The 18,672-nt window shown below is 44.9% G+C and overlaps 1 protein-coding gene and 1 long non-coding RNA gene across 4 annotated transcripts in view; one reads left to right on the plus strand and one right to left on the minus strand.

The window, feature by feature from the left end:
• LOC109511040 (homeobox protein unc-4 homolog) overlaps positions 1-3,692 on the plus strand; it is a 6,804-nt gene extending 3,112 nt beyond the window's left edge. Inside the window, exon 3 of the mRNA XM_019861775.1 lies at positions 1,583-3,692. Coding sequence (XP_019717334.1) covers positions 1,583-2,650 — 1,068 coding nt within the window. The 3' untranslated portion in view covers positions 2,651-3,692. The remainder of the gene's footprint in view (positions 1-1,582) is intronic.
• A 7,397-nt stretch (positions 3,693-11,089) lies between these two features.
• LOC109511046 (uncharacterized) overlaps positions 11,090-18,672 on the minus strand; it is an 82,652-nt gene continuing 75,069 nt past the window's right edge. For all 3 annotated transcript variants that reach the window (XR_002167227.1, XR_002167228.1, XR_002167229.1), the window contains one exon: positions 11,090-11,188. This is a non-coding gene — a long non-coding RNA (uncharacterized LOC109511046). The remainder of the gene's footprint in view (positions 11,189-18,672) is intronic.

An 18,672-nucleotide genomic window follows, 5' to 3' on the forward strand; every position in this document is an offset into this window, starting at 1 on the left:
CTTCGTCGCTCTTGGCCGGCTCCGAAGACGGCAGTCCTGCGAGGAGCCGAGGGCTGGTGTGGACGGTGTGTGCTGGTCTTATAATGAAACGCACCCAATTAGTTCGGCAGCGATTCGATTTTAATCGGCAGAGTTGGGCACGAAGCAAACTCATCGGTGATGAACGCAAACGCTGCCAGGCCACTTTATACCAACAAGGCTTCCTTCTTTGATGTGTGTACATTTGATGGAAGACGATGTTCAATCTACTATACTCACTGCCAAAAGAGCGGCCTGAAAAAGAGCAAATCTGCCAATCAATCAAATAAATAAATGCGAAAACGGCGACTATTTATAGAAGCGCAGAAAAAGAAAGTACACAGTCAAGGGTTAATAATCAAGAGTTTGAAATACTCAAAATGGATGCTCAAATTTTGCCACGTGTTTAAAAGTGAGAGTCACTGAGCAAAAAGTGAATGTTTTTTTTTTTTGTGCGATGTGTTTAAGATGAGTGGAGTGATCATTTCACCTGGTCAATAGAAGCAATCTGCTAGGCAGGCATAATTTGGTTGGTATAGATTGCGGGGTGCTGTTTAAGGAGAATTGAATGATGCCATTCACAGTCCTTGCTGAATTAGTTGTGTAGAAAATTGAAAAAAAATGGATGGATGTGTTTGGATTTTGCTGATGTTATGTGAATAACTCATTTGCACTTTGGTATTTTTTTACCAACGTATACCTTGTTAGATATGAACATGAATCTGAGCTCGGGAATTTTAATGGAGCCGGTTTTGGTGCCTTGTTTCATTTTTGTTCCAATGATTTACAGTGAGCACAAGTTGCTTATAAAAACATACATATGCTCACATTAAATAAACATCTGCTGAGGCCATTTATACGGCGCATGCCAAATTCTCAGTAAGGGAAAAGTCCCTTAATATACAGTCTGTCCTTGTATCTATTTTAATTGACTTTGATGATTTTCTTTGCTAATTAATTTACTTACAGTCAGCTCATTAAGTCACTTGCAGCATCACGGCAGGGAGCTAAAGTGTGTGTTTTGTTTTGCTGACAAGTAAGTCTGTAAATTTGTCGAGCACTTTTCAAAGTGCTTCACAAACATACAATTGCAAATTCAAACAGGAAAAAAAAAAACAAGGCTGTCAAAAAAAAAAAAAAAAAAAAAAGAAAGAAACCGTCATCAACCAATCAAGTCTCATTGTATTGCCCGCCAAACAGATTTTGCGCTTGAAAAATGTCAAGCTGAAACAAAAGCGCATGCCACAATTTGGGAGCAACAGACTACATGGCGACCCATCACCTTCAAATTTTAATCCTGTGTGAGGCGCAATAAATAAAAGGTAGTCAGTCGACTGCAGTGACCTAATAGGAGACTAAAATGAGACGAGATCCACTAAGGATGCGGAAGTTTGACAACTGCGATTGACCCAAATTGTGTCCTGTACTAAGTGCAAGATGACAGAAAGGCTGAACCTGTGGCATCTAAACAAACAAACAACCCCAACCCCCTTAGTTTCAACAAATTGGAAATATTCTCATGATGTTGTCTTTGAAGTAAAGTCTTGTGTGTTTGTGTGCGCAGGTTTGGTTCCAGAACCGACGCGCTAAGTGGAGGAAGAAGGAGAACACGAAGAAAGGGCCCGGGCGGCCCGCGCACAACTCTCACCCGACCACGTGCAGCGGCGAGCCCATGGACCCCGAGGAGATCGCCCGGCGGGAGCACGAGCGCGCCGAAAAGAAGAAACGCAAGCAGGAGAGGAAGTTGCTCAAGTCGCAGAGCAAACTTCTGCACGGCGACAGCTTCCACACGCCGGGCGGCTCCGAGAGCGACAGCGGCGTGTCGCAGTTCACCGACAGCGAGCAGCAGCCTTCTTCGGGCCCCAACGGGAATATTCACGGGGAGCTGCCCCTGACGTCCGGGGCCGCCCAAGGACACCAAACCGAATCCAGCTGTGACCAAACCCCACACGACTTCAGCCACCAAAACCAAAGAAGAGAAGCGGAGCAGGTTTCTCCGGCCAGCACGCGCGGCTCCGGCAGTCCGGCGGGCTCGAGGTCCTCGGCCCTGCAGAAGCGCAACCCTTTCAGCGTGGAGAGCCTCCTCTCGGACGCCACGCCTCGACGGAAGCCTCCCCTGGACTTCCCCTCGCTGCCCGCCCAGAGGACGCTGGTGGGCAAAGGCCACTTTTTGCTTTACCCCATTACCCATCAGCCCCTTGGCTTTCTCGTGCCCCAAACGGCCCTGAAGGCGTCACCGTGTCAGGACGCCATCGACAGACTCCACCTCGAACAATCATGCGCTCCCACCGACCTCTCTTGCGCTCTCGCCAAGCCGATCGGCGCGGATCATAAAACGCGCCACCGCCATCACAGTCCCGTTAGCAATAGAGTCGACGTGGAGGAGGAGGAGGGGGAGGAGGAGCGAGCCGGCGAGAGTCCCGCGCTCGCCAAGTCTCAGGCATCCTCGCGGTCCGCCGATCCCGGCGAGGCGGGGAGAGTCCGCGGGGAGGCGCTGACCGACGGCTGCCGAGGCGAGGAGCCGCGCGCAAAGGAGGAACGAACGTCTCCGGCCCTCTCCGAGGGTCTCGGAGCAAACGCTGACTGTCGGGAGGCGCTCGAAACAGACGGCGAGGACGTGGATATGGACTAACACTTGTCGTCGGAGCGCGCACACAAAGCGGCATGCTCAGACGCCGTCAGAAAACAGGGCTACAGTAGGAGTCGGTTTGGGTTTAGTGGACTGCCAGGTTATGTTTCCGCGCTGTAAAAGCGTCAATGGATACAAAACGATTTCGAGCGACAAAAGGCCTTGTACACCTCAGCTCCATTTTTTTCTTCGAGTGGACTCGTTCAAACATTCCCAAAGCTCTGCATAGATGCTTGCAAACATATCAGGAATTGGGAGACTTTAGCCACGTTTCCCACCGAGCAACGCGGTTCGGTTCAGCTCCGGATCCGGTTTTGGGAACAGCAAAAAACCCTGAGATCCATTGACAAGATAGAAGTGCCACAAAGCCTCTTTTAACTCAAAGAACCCATCAAGTCGCTCCGTCAGAGCAAATATCGGACGATCCGGGCACCGTTGCCTTATATTTGAATCCCGGCAAGGGCGGGTCAGGATCACAATAGCGCGCATTTGATATAAGAAGGTGGCAAAAACACTCGCACGTTGCGCTTGAAGTATACTGATGCTACCACAAATCTCCGTTGGAGTTGATATCGTATTAAATAAAGCCATGGGTATGGAAGATTTGCTTCAGGATCTCAACTGAAGCTCGATTGATGTCTCTTTTTTTTTTTTAACGTCATCTTGTCATCTTCGACGGTTGAAAAAAAGAAGTCACCATCCTAGTTCGACCAAGGAGTTGAAAGTACAGATACCCATTTTCAAATGTAGGGAGTAGGGGTGCACCGATCAACTAGCCGGGATTGGGATCGGCGCTGATTTCCTTCATTTTCAAGGATCGGTGAACAGATGATCCCTGAAAATGAAACTGATCCAGTTCGCCGATCTCATCTCCCTCCGCAGAGGTCCGCAAAAGTCGGCCACCGTCTGCTACGGAATGACGAGTAGATATTTTTCGGAGAAAACGACTTCAGACGCGGTTACAGCAATGCGTTTGTATCGTTTCAAAGGTATTGTTCGGTGCGTCACAATAAAACAAAATTGGAACGTTGACGACTCACGCTGTTGGTTATGAAAAAAAAAAATTGGGATCGGCAGGTGAAGCTTTTCAAAGCTCGGGGATCGGCGATCGGCCCAAAAAGTTGGGAGCGGTGCACCCCTAGTAAGGAGTAAAGGAAGAAAGAAATACTCAAATAGTTTGAGTACCAATATTTGGAAAAGCATTACTGATGAAGAACACAAAAACAGAGCAATTGCGTAACTATTTTGACAGATGTCGTTCTAAATCGGACATGATGCTGCAACTTTGTGCCAGCGTGTCTTATCCGTATACAAAAGACCCGGAAAAGGCGGATAAAAAAACTGCTTGAGCAGGCTGTGTAACAAGGTAGCTCATCGATGAATTCAATCAGTGAGCTTGTGGTCGAACGTGACACGGAGGATCTCGAGCACGTGTTGGTTCTCCTTGGCAAAGCAATCCCATTGCCACAGTCGAGCGACCGTTATATCCGTCGCCCAATCGATGGACTGCGGCGTGTCTGGCTCCACCTCCATTGCGAAGGGGGCAAAATTCAAGTCCGTTTTTTTTTTTTTTTTTTTTTTTGTGGGTTTGTGCACAACTTGGACAATGGCAAAATAAATCAATCAATAAATAAATAAAGATGGCTATTTGCAGTCGATATGAACCGCACTGCTCGGTGGAAAAAGGGGCTTTAATCCTCACCTATCTTTTAATCACGTGTCCTAAAGCTGAGGCCGCAGGTTTTCTTTTTCTTTTTTTTTTTTTCTCTTCTCTTTTTGGTGACCAAAACCTGTAAAGAAAACACATTTTTCTTGCAACCGAAATCCTCAGATATTGTAAAAAGGAGAAAAAAAAAACGATATTTATATGTCAACGTTTTGATAAATAAAAGCTATTGTTTCAAAGTGAGCGCTGTTTTTGCAAGGGGATGGAGTGCGGGATGGGAAACAAGGAGGGGGCGGGGGGCGGGGCTGAAGCTTGTAGACCAGGGGTGTCAAAAACACATTTTTTGTCGCGGGCCACATTGTAGTTACAGTTTCCCTTGGAGGGCCGTTATGAATTTTGGGAAACCATATAACTGTTCAATCACCTCCACATATTACATACACAGCGCACAACAAATTGATCAAAAACAATTTTTACAATCAGAAGTCAATCATAATGACTGTTATTGCAGATTACATCGGACAATTTGAAATTTTGGTCCAGGCTTTAGCAAGCATCATGGAACTTGACACGCTTGATTTGCTTTTGCGGGCCACATAAAATGATGTGGCGAGGCCACATCTGGCCCCCGGGCCTTGACTTTGACACCTGTGTTGTAGCCCGTTGTGGGCGTTAGAGCAGATAAATCCACCTCCTACCCCCCTGCCCCCCCCCCTCTCTCACCACCGTCTGGCTGTTTGTATTTATTGCTTTAACAAATTTATTCATTTGAAAAGGCCGGCCTGGAATGAGGTTAGTGGCCGCCGGCTATAGGACCCTGCGCCTCCTGCTGAGTTTTGATATGAAAGTAATTATTTTCCCACTGGCTGCTGCAGGGTCTCCAGGCAGCTCCCCTTTCCTCCTCCTTCACCCCCCCCCAACCCCCTCCTCAGCCCAAAGGGTTATTAGACATTAGTGATTTCTAGTGATATGGAATCACATAAACTTCCTACAATAATAGAATTAGCATGAAAGGCAGGGGTGTCAAATTGAAATGGGGGAATAATAGCCAGCTGCACGGCACTCGTGCGCGCGCCTGGCAGCCTGCACGCGTGTGTGCGCATAGACTATTGAGCGTACGAGGGAGGGGTTGGGGAGTGGGGGTGGTGGTGGGGGGGGGGGATAGTGTGTGATTCGTGGGGCGGAATTTTCATGAGCTGGCGCGCTTGTCAGGCAGCCCTTGTAGCCGGCTATATTAAGATAGATGTTCGATGATATCCCTCATTGTTCTGTCGCTTATATTGATGTCGCTGCCTTATCGCCCTATTGATCATGTGTCGCACATAATAGGACAGGCGTGCTGCCTTGCGTCCCGCCACCCCACTCCTCCTCCCTCACAAAAGGCACCGGAGCCCCTTGTCATTTGTTGTTATTGTGGGGCCCTACGGGAGTGAGCCAGATAAAGATTCGGGAGGGGGGGGGGCGTAATATGGAGTGAGGGCCCACCTTAATATCTTTTTATATTTTGGGAGGCTCAAACTAAAGAAAGATGTTTGAACCAGATTTTTTGGCTATAGGCCCATTTTTGGATAAGTACATGAGGAAGTAGACCTGAGATTTCTTGCCATCAAACAACAAACAAAGCCACTTCTAATAGTGGTAACTTTGAAACGAAATGTAACAAACTTAGACACATGGATGGAATAAATGACATAAAAAAACTGCATATTTTTGCAAAATTCATCAAAGTAAAAATTCCAATCATAAACTTTAGACCAGTGGTCCTTAACCTTGTTAGAGGTACCGAACCCACCGAGTTCATATGCATGTTCACTGAACCCTTCATCCGTGAAAAACTAAAATATGACTTTTTACAAATTCAAGGTAGATAAAAAAACACATTTATTAAGAACATAAAAAAGTACATAAAATTTCAAGACATAAGTACAAGTTTTTAAAAAAATTACGATGTACTATCACGACAGTCACACGTTGACGACTGAGCGAACTAAATTTCCTGATCATCTGCAGCCAGTGATGGCCAAGCGGGCGTGTCGTAACGAATTGACATGTTGAGTCGGGTGTGTCTTAACCTCCATGGCAGAGGCTCCGTCGAACCCGTGAGACCGATTCACAGAATCCAGTTTAAGAACCACCGCTTTAGATTTTGGGAAAATAATGAAGTGAAAAGGCAAAATTTCAACCCTTCTTCTTTTTTTTTTGCATTTAAAAATAGAATTTGAAAAGAACAACAACATTGCAAATTTCATTTTGAAATATTTGGCAAAAAATTATGGCCTCATAAAAAGTAAAAAAGAAAAAAAAATGAATGGCACAAAAACTAGGGTATACGTAATCCGGTTCCACTGTAAAAAAAAATATATATATATAAGTACAATTCCAACTATAATTAAAAATTTTCAGGGTGCTTGGGCTTCCCTAAAATAGATTAAAATGGAAAAAAAATTCTACTTTAACTGGTTAGCACTTTAGGTTATTGAGCTAACACAAGCTAAGTCTCACTAGCTAACATTTTCAACAATCTAGTTTTAGAGTTGCCGTTTGACTCATTTCATGAAGTTACCTTAAAATTGATTCAAACGAGTGTAAAAAGTGTTCCCGCGAGTGGAGGAAGCAACGTACAGTTATCGCAGTGCATTATGGGATTTGTATTTTGCTACATACATCTCCTCCCCCCCTGTCAAAAAATGCAATCACCTGAAATTAATCATCTTTTAAGGAGGTGAATTAAATTATATTTTTCGAGTTGCCTGGCGAGACAAGCCCAAAGTCGCAACGACAACAACTGGAGTTTCGCAAAAATGGGTTCAACCTCCATAAGGACCTGATGGAACACTGAGGAAGAAAAACAACAAACAAAAAAAGAAACGCATGTTAAGATTATGCTCTTATAAACGCCACCCCAGTCCCTTGGAAAGTGAAATCCCAATTATTAAAAGCATTAATTCTGGCCAGCGTGCGCGCATCGGAGCCGTGTTGACAGGGCGCCTAAATATCCCTGATCCCTCCCGGTCACAGCACTCGCTTTATTTGCAAATAAATTGACGCAGGATCCGAGGGACGGCAGGCTTTGCTCCGCGGAGCCCGAGCTAAAAATGAATTTCCGCGCCCGAGTCCCTTTAATAATATTTACATAATTTTCACCCGGCGAGTGCGCTGTTTGCGCTGCAGGAAGCAGGGCGGCTTAGAGGAAAATAATTAGACGCGAGGAAGAGGAGGAGGAGGATGAGGACGAAGGAGGAGGATGGAGGATGGGTTAAGACCCGAGCTCAACACTAAATTCCCAGACAGCTAAAATCAATGAAAGTAATAACCCTATTATTTAATTCATAAGGACATTATTTTCCCATAAGGCCTCGGGAAACATCCCCTTCGACCGAAACAATCACATTAAATCGTTCATTCCGGTGAAATCTGCGCTTTTATTTGCTTTAATCGGTTAGTTTCAAGAGGACGATTAATTAGAAAATGTCCGTTTTGATCTGCTCCTTATAGCTAAGAATGCTTTGCAGTGGGCGTTCCTTTAAAAAAAAAAAAAAAAAAAATCCCTTTTAATGAAAGAAGTGGACATAGCATGTGGTTTTTTTTTCCAAAGTAAAAGACATGACATAGGCTACGTAACGTGATCTTTTCACGCTTTTAAATAAAGAAAATGATCAAATTAAACTCTTAAAAGATCTGTCCGTTTAGAGAAATTGGTTCTTTTTCATGATACGAAATTAAGCTTCTCAAAAGGGAAACATGTGACTTATGAATGAAATGAGTTATACTGCTTACACACTGTAAAATCTGACAGGAGATCCTGATAAAAAGAAATAAGTTAACATTAACTTAAAACTGTCAAACAGTTAGAATCACCCCGCCACAAAAAAAAGAAAAACAAGTAACTTCACCAAAGGTGGCTTTTTGTAGCCCTTGTAGGCTTTTTGTATTGGGAATGATTAGATTGCGAAAAAGTACCTCATTTGTATCTCTTTAGGAGACAAAAGAAGAAAATGGATGCTTGCTACAATCGGCAGACGTCATATTTGACATGCTTGACGTTGTCTGTCATTGTTGCAATGTTGGAGCAAGACAGACAATCCCCTTTGACTTTGGACATCCACTTTATTGGCTCAATTTTCAGGGGACGCTAACACGCCAAGCCAGGAGTGGAAGTGAATCCCCCCCCCCCCAACCCCCAAAAAAAAAGGTATGGCGTAAATTGTTTTTGCTCTATTATGCATTCGGACGCCATCATTTTTCTTTCTAATTACCGAGGTGTCAGCGCGGTCTGTCACCCGGGCGCTGATTTTCAATTTAACTGATCATCATACATTCATTTTCCCATTTGATAAATCTGCAATCTAGCCGCGCACCACCATGCCCGGAATATTAAGCGGCGCCCGGGCGGTGGTAATAGGGGGATGTGTATGCGGCAATGAGCGCGGATCAGCCAGCTAATTTAGCGCCTTCCTCCATGCAGTATCCCCCCCCGCCATTTCCAAACCTCAAGAGGAAGTAAGAGAGGGAGAGAGAGCGAGTCCAGTGACTGCCAAGAACCCCCGACTACAATGTCATTTAGACCTCCCGTCTAGGCAGTTAGACCTATAATTGAGTTGTTGTTTTGCTTATTCAATACAGACACATTTGCACTTTAAGTATCATGGCCAATCTGAGAAGCTCTGCGGCTCTTCATCATCCCCCCACTCCATCCCAAGCCGAAGAGTCAATTAAGGCCCACAGTGAGCCAGCGTGGTTACACTCGTGTTGAACAGCAGCGACAACAAACTAAGCCTCGCAATGCTCTGTACGGTATGGCTGTTGATTCCCTTTTCACTGAAACACAACAAAACCACACAGAAGTCATATGATTTTACCTCAAACGTTGCCGGAAACACAACATCAAGATGCTGACTAATGCCACGCCCCTCGCTGACATGCACGAGAGATGCGCACTGCACGCCATATGCACCGTTAAGCAAGTCAATGTTATCCATGGCTTCTATGTTGGTAGCGTGACTTCGTCATCCGTGTGATACCATAAAACTGAGGGCTCTATTTTCTGGCACAAATCCGGCACAGCACACCGTCTAAATGGAAGCAGAAGCAGGTTAGAACCGGTGTTGGTAACTTCGCAGATGCGCTGAAGTCGGCGAATTCTAAAAAGGGCCGTTTCAGCCGTTTGAGACGTTGTGGACGCGGTTATACTCAACTTGATTCGGCGCCAATCAAAGTGGCTCTGGTGGCTAAAATTGAAAAATCGTTGTCGTTCACGAACGACAATAATAATCCTTGTAAAAACACAAAAACTTACTGAACCTTCATCTGCCTTTTATAAATATAACTAAAGCTTTGTTTTCATCTTGATGAATTAAATCATATACAAGCTTCAGTTGAAATATATTATTTATTTTATATTATTATTAATTCTTATTAGTTTTAATTTATTTTTCGGATGACTAGCGTCCAGAAGAAGAAAAGTAAAAATACTTGTTTGACAATTCTAGTTTGCTTTACTTTATTAAATAACACCAAGTGATCTTTTTTTTCTTCTATACGACAAAGAGTCCACATATTTAGAAAAAAAAACTCATACTAAAACTAATAAAAATAAATTAAAATGTCATGTTTTTGAAAAAAGGATAAAAACAAATAAAATAAAAAATACTTTCAATAATTAAAAAAAAAGGTCAAAATGAGATGAAAACTAACTTTAATGAAAAATCCAAAACTATTATAAGCCTGGCGACGAGTTCCGACGAAGGTACAAATTCGGCTTAGGTGGACGCCATGGGAACGGAACTCTGTCGTAAACCGAAGAGCCTCTGTACATCAGGAAATAACAATAGGGATCAATTATTTTCCACATTCTTTTAGCATTCGTAGACGCTCCTATTCAGATGAGGGCACCAAACCGCAGTGCGCACCGAACAGTTTATAACCACATTTGTTAATATGCGTTGTAAAATATGATCGAATATATGCTTATTCGCTCATCTTCATGCGGCACTAAGCATCTCATTGATTGAGTTTTGAGCCGAGAAAACTCAATGTCATGTAATGAGTGCCCCCCCCCATCGGGCTTCCCTTAAATCTCTTTGTTTTTCTTCCCTGCTTTTGTGGTTCATATAATTGACTAACGCGAGCTCGTCGTCTTACCCTCCCTTACCTTAAACCTTGTTTAAATGTCACTACGGTTGGAAGGCCTTATATTTAAGTGTGTGTGTGTGTGTGGGGGGGGGGGAGTGCTGTAAAATGTTTACTGGCACAAAGCAGCTTTGGGTTTGTCGTTGTCTTTGTTTCATTAGCCCGCTGGTTGTAATAAATGCCAACGAGCCAACGGGATGGATTTTAATTAAGTCGGTGAAAGATGAGTGGAGTGGCACGGGAAGAGATGGTGGAGGAGGTTGGGTGAGTGTGGGCTGAGGGATGTTGGGCTGGGGGGGGGCGGGGGGGGGAGCAGTTTTTCAATAAATCGGTTGGCTCAGGGGTTAGTCGGTGATTTCCTCTGCAAAGTGTTTGGGCCGAGCAGGAGTCGCAGTAATTTGCTTGATAAATCAGCGGCGTTGGGGGCACAAAGCCGGCCGCTCGACCGCTCGGTTCGGCGTGTGATTTATGTGTTTCCCGGGGGTCGTACACAAGCTCGTGACAGTCCACGATGAATTAGCCAGGAGGCGCCGTGCTCCTAATGAGCAGGTGTTATTTCGCCCGCACGCCTCTCTTAAAAGAAGCATGAAGAATGAGGCTGGCAGACGAAGACCGCCGCACCCAGCGCTCAACCCCCCCCCGATGCGGGCCCGTCGTGCCATCCCCCGAGTTGGCCCAATCGATTCGGCCTCACAGATTTGGATGCACATCGGGAGAGCAGGTGTTCCGCAGAGGTTCGGCACCATCTGATTGAGGTTAACGGAAGCAAAGAGGTGTCAGACACACACCACCCGCTGAGCCTCCCACCAAGGAATCAAACGCACGACGCAAGCAACAAATAAAAACAAAGTGTGACACAAGACACTCAGCGAGTGATTAGCAGCCAAGAATCCCGTCAAAATGTTCAGGCGTCCATTTTCTATCGTGCTCGTGCTCATTAGGGAGCTGAGGCATCTCCCAGCCAATCACAGGTCATGCGTACTTTTTGAAACTGAAAGCTGCTGTACCTTGTGGGTACTGATTAATGTGAAAGGTTAGCAGTTGGATACACACTTCTGAAAAAACAAATCTGTTAGATTTTTCACAATTATCAACATTGAGTTGACAAGGTAGGAAACATAAATATCAATACGACCAGTTCTGGGTGTCCCCCCGCCGACTGCCTGAAGACAACTGGGAGAGGCTTCAGCACGCCTGCGACCATCATGAGGAGAAGTGGATTAGAAAACGGATGGGTGGATGGCGGGGCAATTCTAATTTAGCTTGTTTGGGACCACGCTGCGCCTTGCTGGGCATTCCGGCGGATGGAGCTGCCGCACCCCTGGCACATCTGGCAATTTGGTAACAAAAAAATTGATTTGACTTTCGACGTGAAAAAGCAGGTCTAAGTAGTGGCATAGGTGGTGTCATGCAATTATAGACAGGTAGACAGATTCACACATGGACGCACGATCAGGACAAGATGGTCTCCAATTGCTCACGTCACATGCGTGGCTGACTACAACATCTACGAGTCGAGATATTGCAGTTCTGCGTAAAAGCACTTTGCGCGCACCAACCTCATGCTCGGACCCTAGCTAGTTAATTTCTGCTTCCGCAACGTCAAGCAATGCGTGCGCTGCAACCAACCTGAATTTTGCCCTTTCAGGGACAGCGATTACTACAGCTCATCATGTTATCAGGTTACAGGGTGCATGAAAGGGTTAAAGGGAATGAGGGGAGCTGCTTCGATGGGCCGGGAGTCGATTTCATTCAATCTGGCAATGATGCAAAGTCCTCTGTCCTTGTCAAGCAATATACCAAAAGTAATAAAACTCCACCCATGCACACAGTTAGATTGCGCTTTGAGCCAGACTTGCCCTGGGCACGAAAGTAGGGCCCTTTGACTTGCAGCCCCCTAGTTCTACTCAGATTCAGAGTGCTAAATGCACTCTGTTGCCATATTTATGAATGAAATACGATGACATCCACAACACATATCAGCGGAGCGTAAAATCTGTCTTCATGCGCCTGAAACAAATCCACCAAAATCAAGTACGCAACCTGTACCACAACTTAGACCTGGTTTTACTTGCTCTATAGTCTAGTCTAGTTTCTCTCACCAAATTGCAGGTGCACCATACAAGATACATGTAATACTTTTTTCTTTTTTTTTTTAAAATATGGTCTCTTTGTAGCACAGATTTTTACCAGTGGAACGTAACCACAATGATGAATGGGGGTTCAATGTACTGCGTCAGTCACGCATTTGAAAGTAAAGAAACAGACCCATTCACATGCTGATGACTCAGGACATTACATCTGAGGAAAATGTCAACATGTTATGCATGCTAATGTTGCACACCAATGCAGAATAACATCAATAAAGGAAGCCCCCACCACCACCACCGCCGCCCGCCCCCCTGCATGAACACAGTGTTGACATGGCACGGAAACATCAAGTGTCTCTTGTGCTTTAGTGGTTACGGCTGCCGTTGCTGGATAACGTGCACTCCACAACAATGGCTGAGCTCATTTCACGTGAAAGCCAGCATGGAGCTAATTAGCAAAGAGTGGCCTTTAATAAGTCCTGCTGGTGGAATCAAAAGAGCACCGATACAATGATTAACGCCGGTTTATAATTATATCGGGAAGATGTGCCTAAATTATAGGTGATCGTGTAGGATTATGACCATTATTAGCTTGGGTAATTCTGGTACTCATTTAAAAACGAAAAAAAAAATGTTGTGCTTGTGTATCCTAATGTGTTAATGGCTGTCGTTATCAAGACAATTCTGGACATCACGAATGTGGTAAAAAAAATATCAAAACTGTAAATGATATCGTAAATGTCTCTAGTTTGAGTTTAGTTTCATTATTTTTATCATTGCAATGAAGTCGAATGATGTTGATTTGTCATTGCCCACCACCCCAAAATAACAACAAATTTGATTTATTTATTTTTTTAAGTAAAATAACACTCAAAATGATTGTATTTTTTAAAAAACACACAGGGCAATGACCACAACGATTTTAATTCTAATGATGCGATGAAATAGAAAATAAAGAATTAACCAGTTTTTGAGACGTTTTTGCCGTGCACCCCTTGGCCACCAGGGGACAGTATAATACCGAAACAGAGACACAAACACAAAGAAGAATTCTCTTTGTTCGATGTTTAGTTTGACAGTAAACTTCAACTGGGAGTTGCAACAAGCTTTTTCTTTTTTTTTTTTGAAAGAATCGTTCACTATCTGCCACGCTGCTACTTGTGTCCAACTTGAGGTAATAGTTTGTATCCTCGCAGGGCTGACTTAGCGGCCTTTGCATCATGCATGTGGTTCGCGCATGTTTCAATAAACAAACGATTACATTTCAAAGTAATGCTTCCGTAACAAATCATACAAAAGGGTGAGCACAAGAATACACTTCCATCCGAACTATTTTCCAGTAACATGAGTTACGAGGGCCATCTGCTAAAAACGAATATAGCTAAACCCCAAAAACGTATCGTTTCAAGGCGGCAGGTTTATTCCAATCGTTAAAAGTACTTTTGCTGAAATGTTGCATGTAATGGGATGGATACATGAAATCATTTCATTTCTGTCACGATATATATATTATTTCTGTCAATGAAAATGACATGTTACGAAATCCCAGAGAGGCAGAAGAGTTATTGTTTTAGAGCCGCGCATACGCCAACCTGTTTTGTCGAACCAGACAGTTGAAATCTTGACTTGGAAAAGTCACTTCTCAAGAAAAAGAAAAATCCCATATTTGCAAAAAAAAAAAAAAAAAAAAAAAAGTCTGAAACGGAAGACTTCCTCAGCCAGATGCCAGTGTGTTTGCCAACAGTTGATTATAAACGCACCGGCAGCTGAAACTTTTTCATAGTCGCGCTCACTAATCTCCACTCGCGCCGGCTCCTCCGACAAGAATTCTCTTGCTATTGATTCAATAAACCTTGCCCCAAAAAATTGTAACGCGGTGTGTCGAGACGTAATGGGAAAGGCCTTGACTGTTAAATCGTAAAATTTGAATTAGGGGAAGATGGCGCGTAATGCACGGCGAAGCTTTTATTAAAGCCACGCCGAATAATTGAATTGTTCTGCTGCTCGGATTTGTTTAAATAAAACGCCTGTGGGTGTAAAAACAAAACAAAACAAAAAACAACATGAGGATTCAGACAAATTCTATTAAAGACACAGGTATCTTTTGTTGCATTTGTGCAATCACCAATGGACATTTTTTTTTTCCATTTCTTGCTTTCAGTATCTGAGCTTTTGCTCTGTCACGGCTTATCTTCGATCCAACCCCCTCGGCGAGGGGTTTTCAAGCCACTGTGACATGCAATGAAAGGCTGTCCTTCCTCCCTTTGCCAAAAAGATTGCAATCGGCTGAGGGGCTGCTGTGAGCGCGCGGCTGGGGGGTTAGAAAACAAAACAAAACAAAACCAAAAAAAAAAAAGGTATCTGCTGAAAGAAGTTAATAAAATTTGTGATGGGAAATGGACGGCCGGGATGTACAATAAGCTCGACGCGTCAGCTGACAGGAAATGCAGCGACGCGTTGGGGACAAGGGCTGCTCGCACTTATTGGGCTGATTATGAAGTAGTGATTTGAATGCCACACACACACAGACACACACACACACACACACACACACACGCACGCACACACACGTATATACATCCAGTGGGGGTGGGGTTGGGGGACTTTGTATTTTAGTAAACAAAATTTCACACGTTGACAGGAGGTGTCCTTGCTTTTCTGCTGGTGTAATTATCACTCCGGGAAAAGTGTTTCATTAAGAAAAAGCTCCACTTTCAGACACTTTAGTCACACTGGGTTGGGCACACTCCCACAAACACACACACACACACACACACACACACACACACACACACACACACACACACACACACACACACACACACACACACGCACACGCACACGCACACGCACACGCACACGCACGCACGCACACAATCCAGTATTTAATTCATCACCCCTCATCCTTGTCTGCTTTTCTTGGCCATCTTCACACCTTCATCATTTTTACTCCACGGCGTTCGATCCGTGAGACAAAGATAATAATTGAACCTTCTCCCTCTGCCATTATCTCGCCTGTCTTTTCCCCCCGAACCCGTCATCCGCATAAACCACCCACCCCCCCCTACCCCACACCGCCATCCTCTCCGTGCCCCCTCGCTAGCTTGGGGAGGTCTGCGGGTTAATGAGTCATGAAGTGTGAAAACTTCCTGAGACTCAAGCAGAACTAAATGGACTTTCCAGATGTGAGTCCACCGCGACGTGCGGATGGGCGCTTAAACGGTGGGGCGGCGTGGAGAAAGAGAAGACGATGAGCGTGGGGGCGGGGGGGGGGTCATGAGATAAAGTTGACATTATACTTTTACAGTTCGTTCACTTGTCAACTGCAGTTTGTCAAAACCGGTGCTGGAAAAACGTTAAAGGTTCACGTCTCTATAAAAGGAAATTTAATGACATATACTACATATACACTGGCTGTGGATGGTATGACATTCAGTGACTTCTCTGCCATGTATATATAAATATAAAATATATTTCACGCTTTCCTTCAGTCTCAAAGTGTGGTGGCAGAGCGTGCAAGTGTCTCTGTGTAATGCGGTCGTGTGGAACCGGCAACAAATTTACCTGCGTCATTTAATCACATTCATCGAAATCTTCGACGAGACTTGGCGTGGCCCGACAGTGGTCAGTAATGCGAGCTCCACCCCTGTCTAACGTGACGATCTCAGACTCCCGGTTGTCCAGTGGTTAGCGCGTTGACCTCACAGTGCTGAGGTAGTAGTTCAAGTCCAGCTTCGGCCTCCCTGTGTGGAGTTTGCATGTTCTCCCCGAGCCTGCGTGGGTTTTCTCCGAGTACTCCGGTTTCCTCCCACATTCCAAAAACATGCATGGGAGGCTGATCGAACACTCCAAATTGTCTCGAGGTGTGAGTGTGAGCGCGGATGGTTGTTTGTCTCTGCGTGCCCTGCGATTGGCTGACAACCAGTTCAGGGTGTCCCCCGCCTATCGCCCGAAGATGGCTGGGATAGGCTCCAGCACCCCCCGCGACCCTTGTGAGGATAAGTGGATCGGAAAATGAATGAATGAATGAATGTTGCGCACATCTGGCTCACGGTGGAGAGTTCTGGGTTCAAGTCTCCATCTGTTAGAGTACAATCAAAATCAACCGTCAATAACCACGAGATATTTAAGAATTGCAAATGTGTGGAGCGGCTGACAAGATGGCCAAATTCCAGTTCGCGCTCATAAAAACTGCTGCTCGATATTCCAAAATGTCAATTAGCAGCATCGAGCACTTTGTTGCTTCAATAATGGCCACACTTTGAACAATCATCACTGGAGTGGGAGGAATTGGAGCTGCTCCAAATGAAAGCAATCAAAACGTGGTTGACCCCCAATGCCGGTCGACTGGAAGCGAAGACAATAGAGCCACGGCGTGAGTGCCAATCATTTCAGTCATCAGCGCAAATTGTCAACAAACGGCATTAACGGCCACGCTGGGCCGCGTTGGCGCTCGTTTGGACATTTGCGTCCGTCTCGTAATTTAAGAGGCTCTCCTCGCTCGCTCGCCGGCGTGTGCGATCGAGCGACGAGTCGTTATGAGAGAAGAAGTTGAAAACGGGACGGAATCGATACTGTTTAGCCAGCAGCCGTGCTGCCGTGGATGCATTTAACGCGTCAAGCTGAGGAAAAACAACCAATTGCCTCCGAACGCACACTTTATTGACCACACAAACACAGGCGCGCGCACTGCAGGCGTATTGACTGGTGTAAGGCAATTAGAGCGGGGTACTTTCACCCGCAAACCTGCTGTGATGCTTTGAGCGGCTCGCTAAAAAGTGTGGCACGCATCGCTTTGCTAAATGAACACCTTTCTTTGCGTGACAAATTATGGCAGTGGATTAGAATATTTAAAAACCTCATTTTTGAAGTACAGTGGTGCCTTGAGAGACAAGTGAGCTGACTTGCGCTGTATGGTGACAGTGAACTTGACTCACTTCACAACAAGCAGCAGTTTGGTAGAGTGAACCAGCCCCCCCCCCCCACCCCCCGAAAAAAAACAGGCTTCCTGTTGTTGAATGCTTCACTGTCAAACTAAACATCAAACAAAGAGAACGACTCATTTTGTATTTGAAACAACATCATGGCTTTCCCTTAAGACCGTCTGTTTAGTTTGATGCTAACAAAACAATATAAAACGCCACAGATGGGCTAATAAATCAGTGTTGTGGTTTTAAAACCCTTGAATGAGCGGATATTTAAACACAAAGCGTGGAGCAACACATGTAGACAGACAATATAACAATACTCACAGGCAAATATTCTTTTTCCTCAAATATAATCAGCAATTACTAGACCTACGATTATATATAAAAAAAATTATGTACGTTGATGTGATGGAATATTTTTTGGCATATTATTGAAAAATTACATAAACACATAAAACACATTAAGTGGGCTGCCCTGTCTGAATTGTCTTCAGTGAATCTAACCGGATCCTTTTGGGATTGCGGGAGGAAGCAGGAGTACCCGGAGAAAACCCGCGGATGCACCGAGAGAACAGCAGCCAGTTTCTGTGACAAACTAGATGGGCCTGACTCAATTCATTTCAGTCACAAGCGCTTACTCACGTCATCCTATCCGACGAGGCCAGCCGCCGGAGGCCAAAATAAAGTCGGTGCATGAAGAATGTTTAGTTCAAACACATATCACAGAAAATGGGGTCACAGCTAAGTGTCGCCTCGCTGTTTGGTCAGTTCATGCTTCTGTCGCCATTGATAATTATCTACTGTGCTAAGTCTCTCATCAGCGATTCTAGCATTAATGTGGGCGCGCAGAAAGGTACACCGTCATTCTCACTGAAACACGAATACCATATTTTTGTGTGAACAATCAACATAATTGTACGAATAAAGAAATTAGAAACAATTAAAACGGGACCTTTCACCTTTACAGTCTGCTCAACGATTGTGTGTGTGTGTGTGTGTGTGTGTGTGTGTGTGTGTGCGTAGAACATGTTCCAGTGGGACCGCTGTGCTCACTTTGTGTTTTCGAAACATTTGCCGACGCCCACAGCTCCCATGCGGATGCGGCTCCCGGTGTACTCGGCGTGACTCTCTAGACATCTCTCTATCAACACGGTGCAAACAACACGGCGGCAGGCACGCACGCACACACACACAAACACACACAAGCACGCG

The sequence above is a fragment of the Hippocampus comes genome, unplaced genomic scaffold (assembly GCF_001891065.2).
Source record: "Hippocampus comes isolate QL1 unplaced genomic scaffold, H_comes_QL1_v1.1 scaffold7, whole genome shotgun sequence".
Classification (NCBI taxonomy): Eukaryota; Metazoa; Chordata; class Actinopteri; order Syngnathiformes; family Syngnathidae; genus Hippocampus; species Hippocampus comes.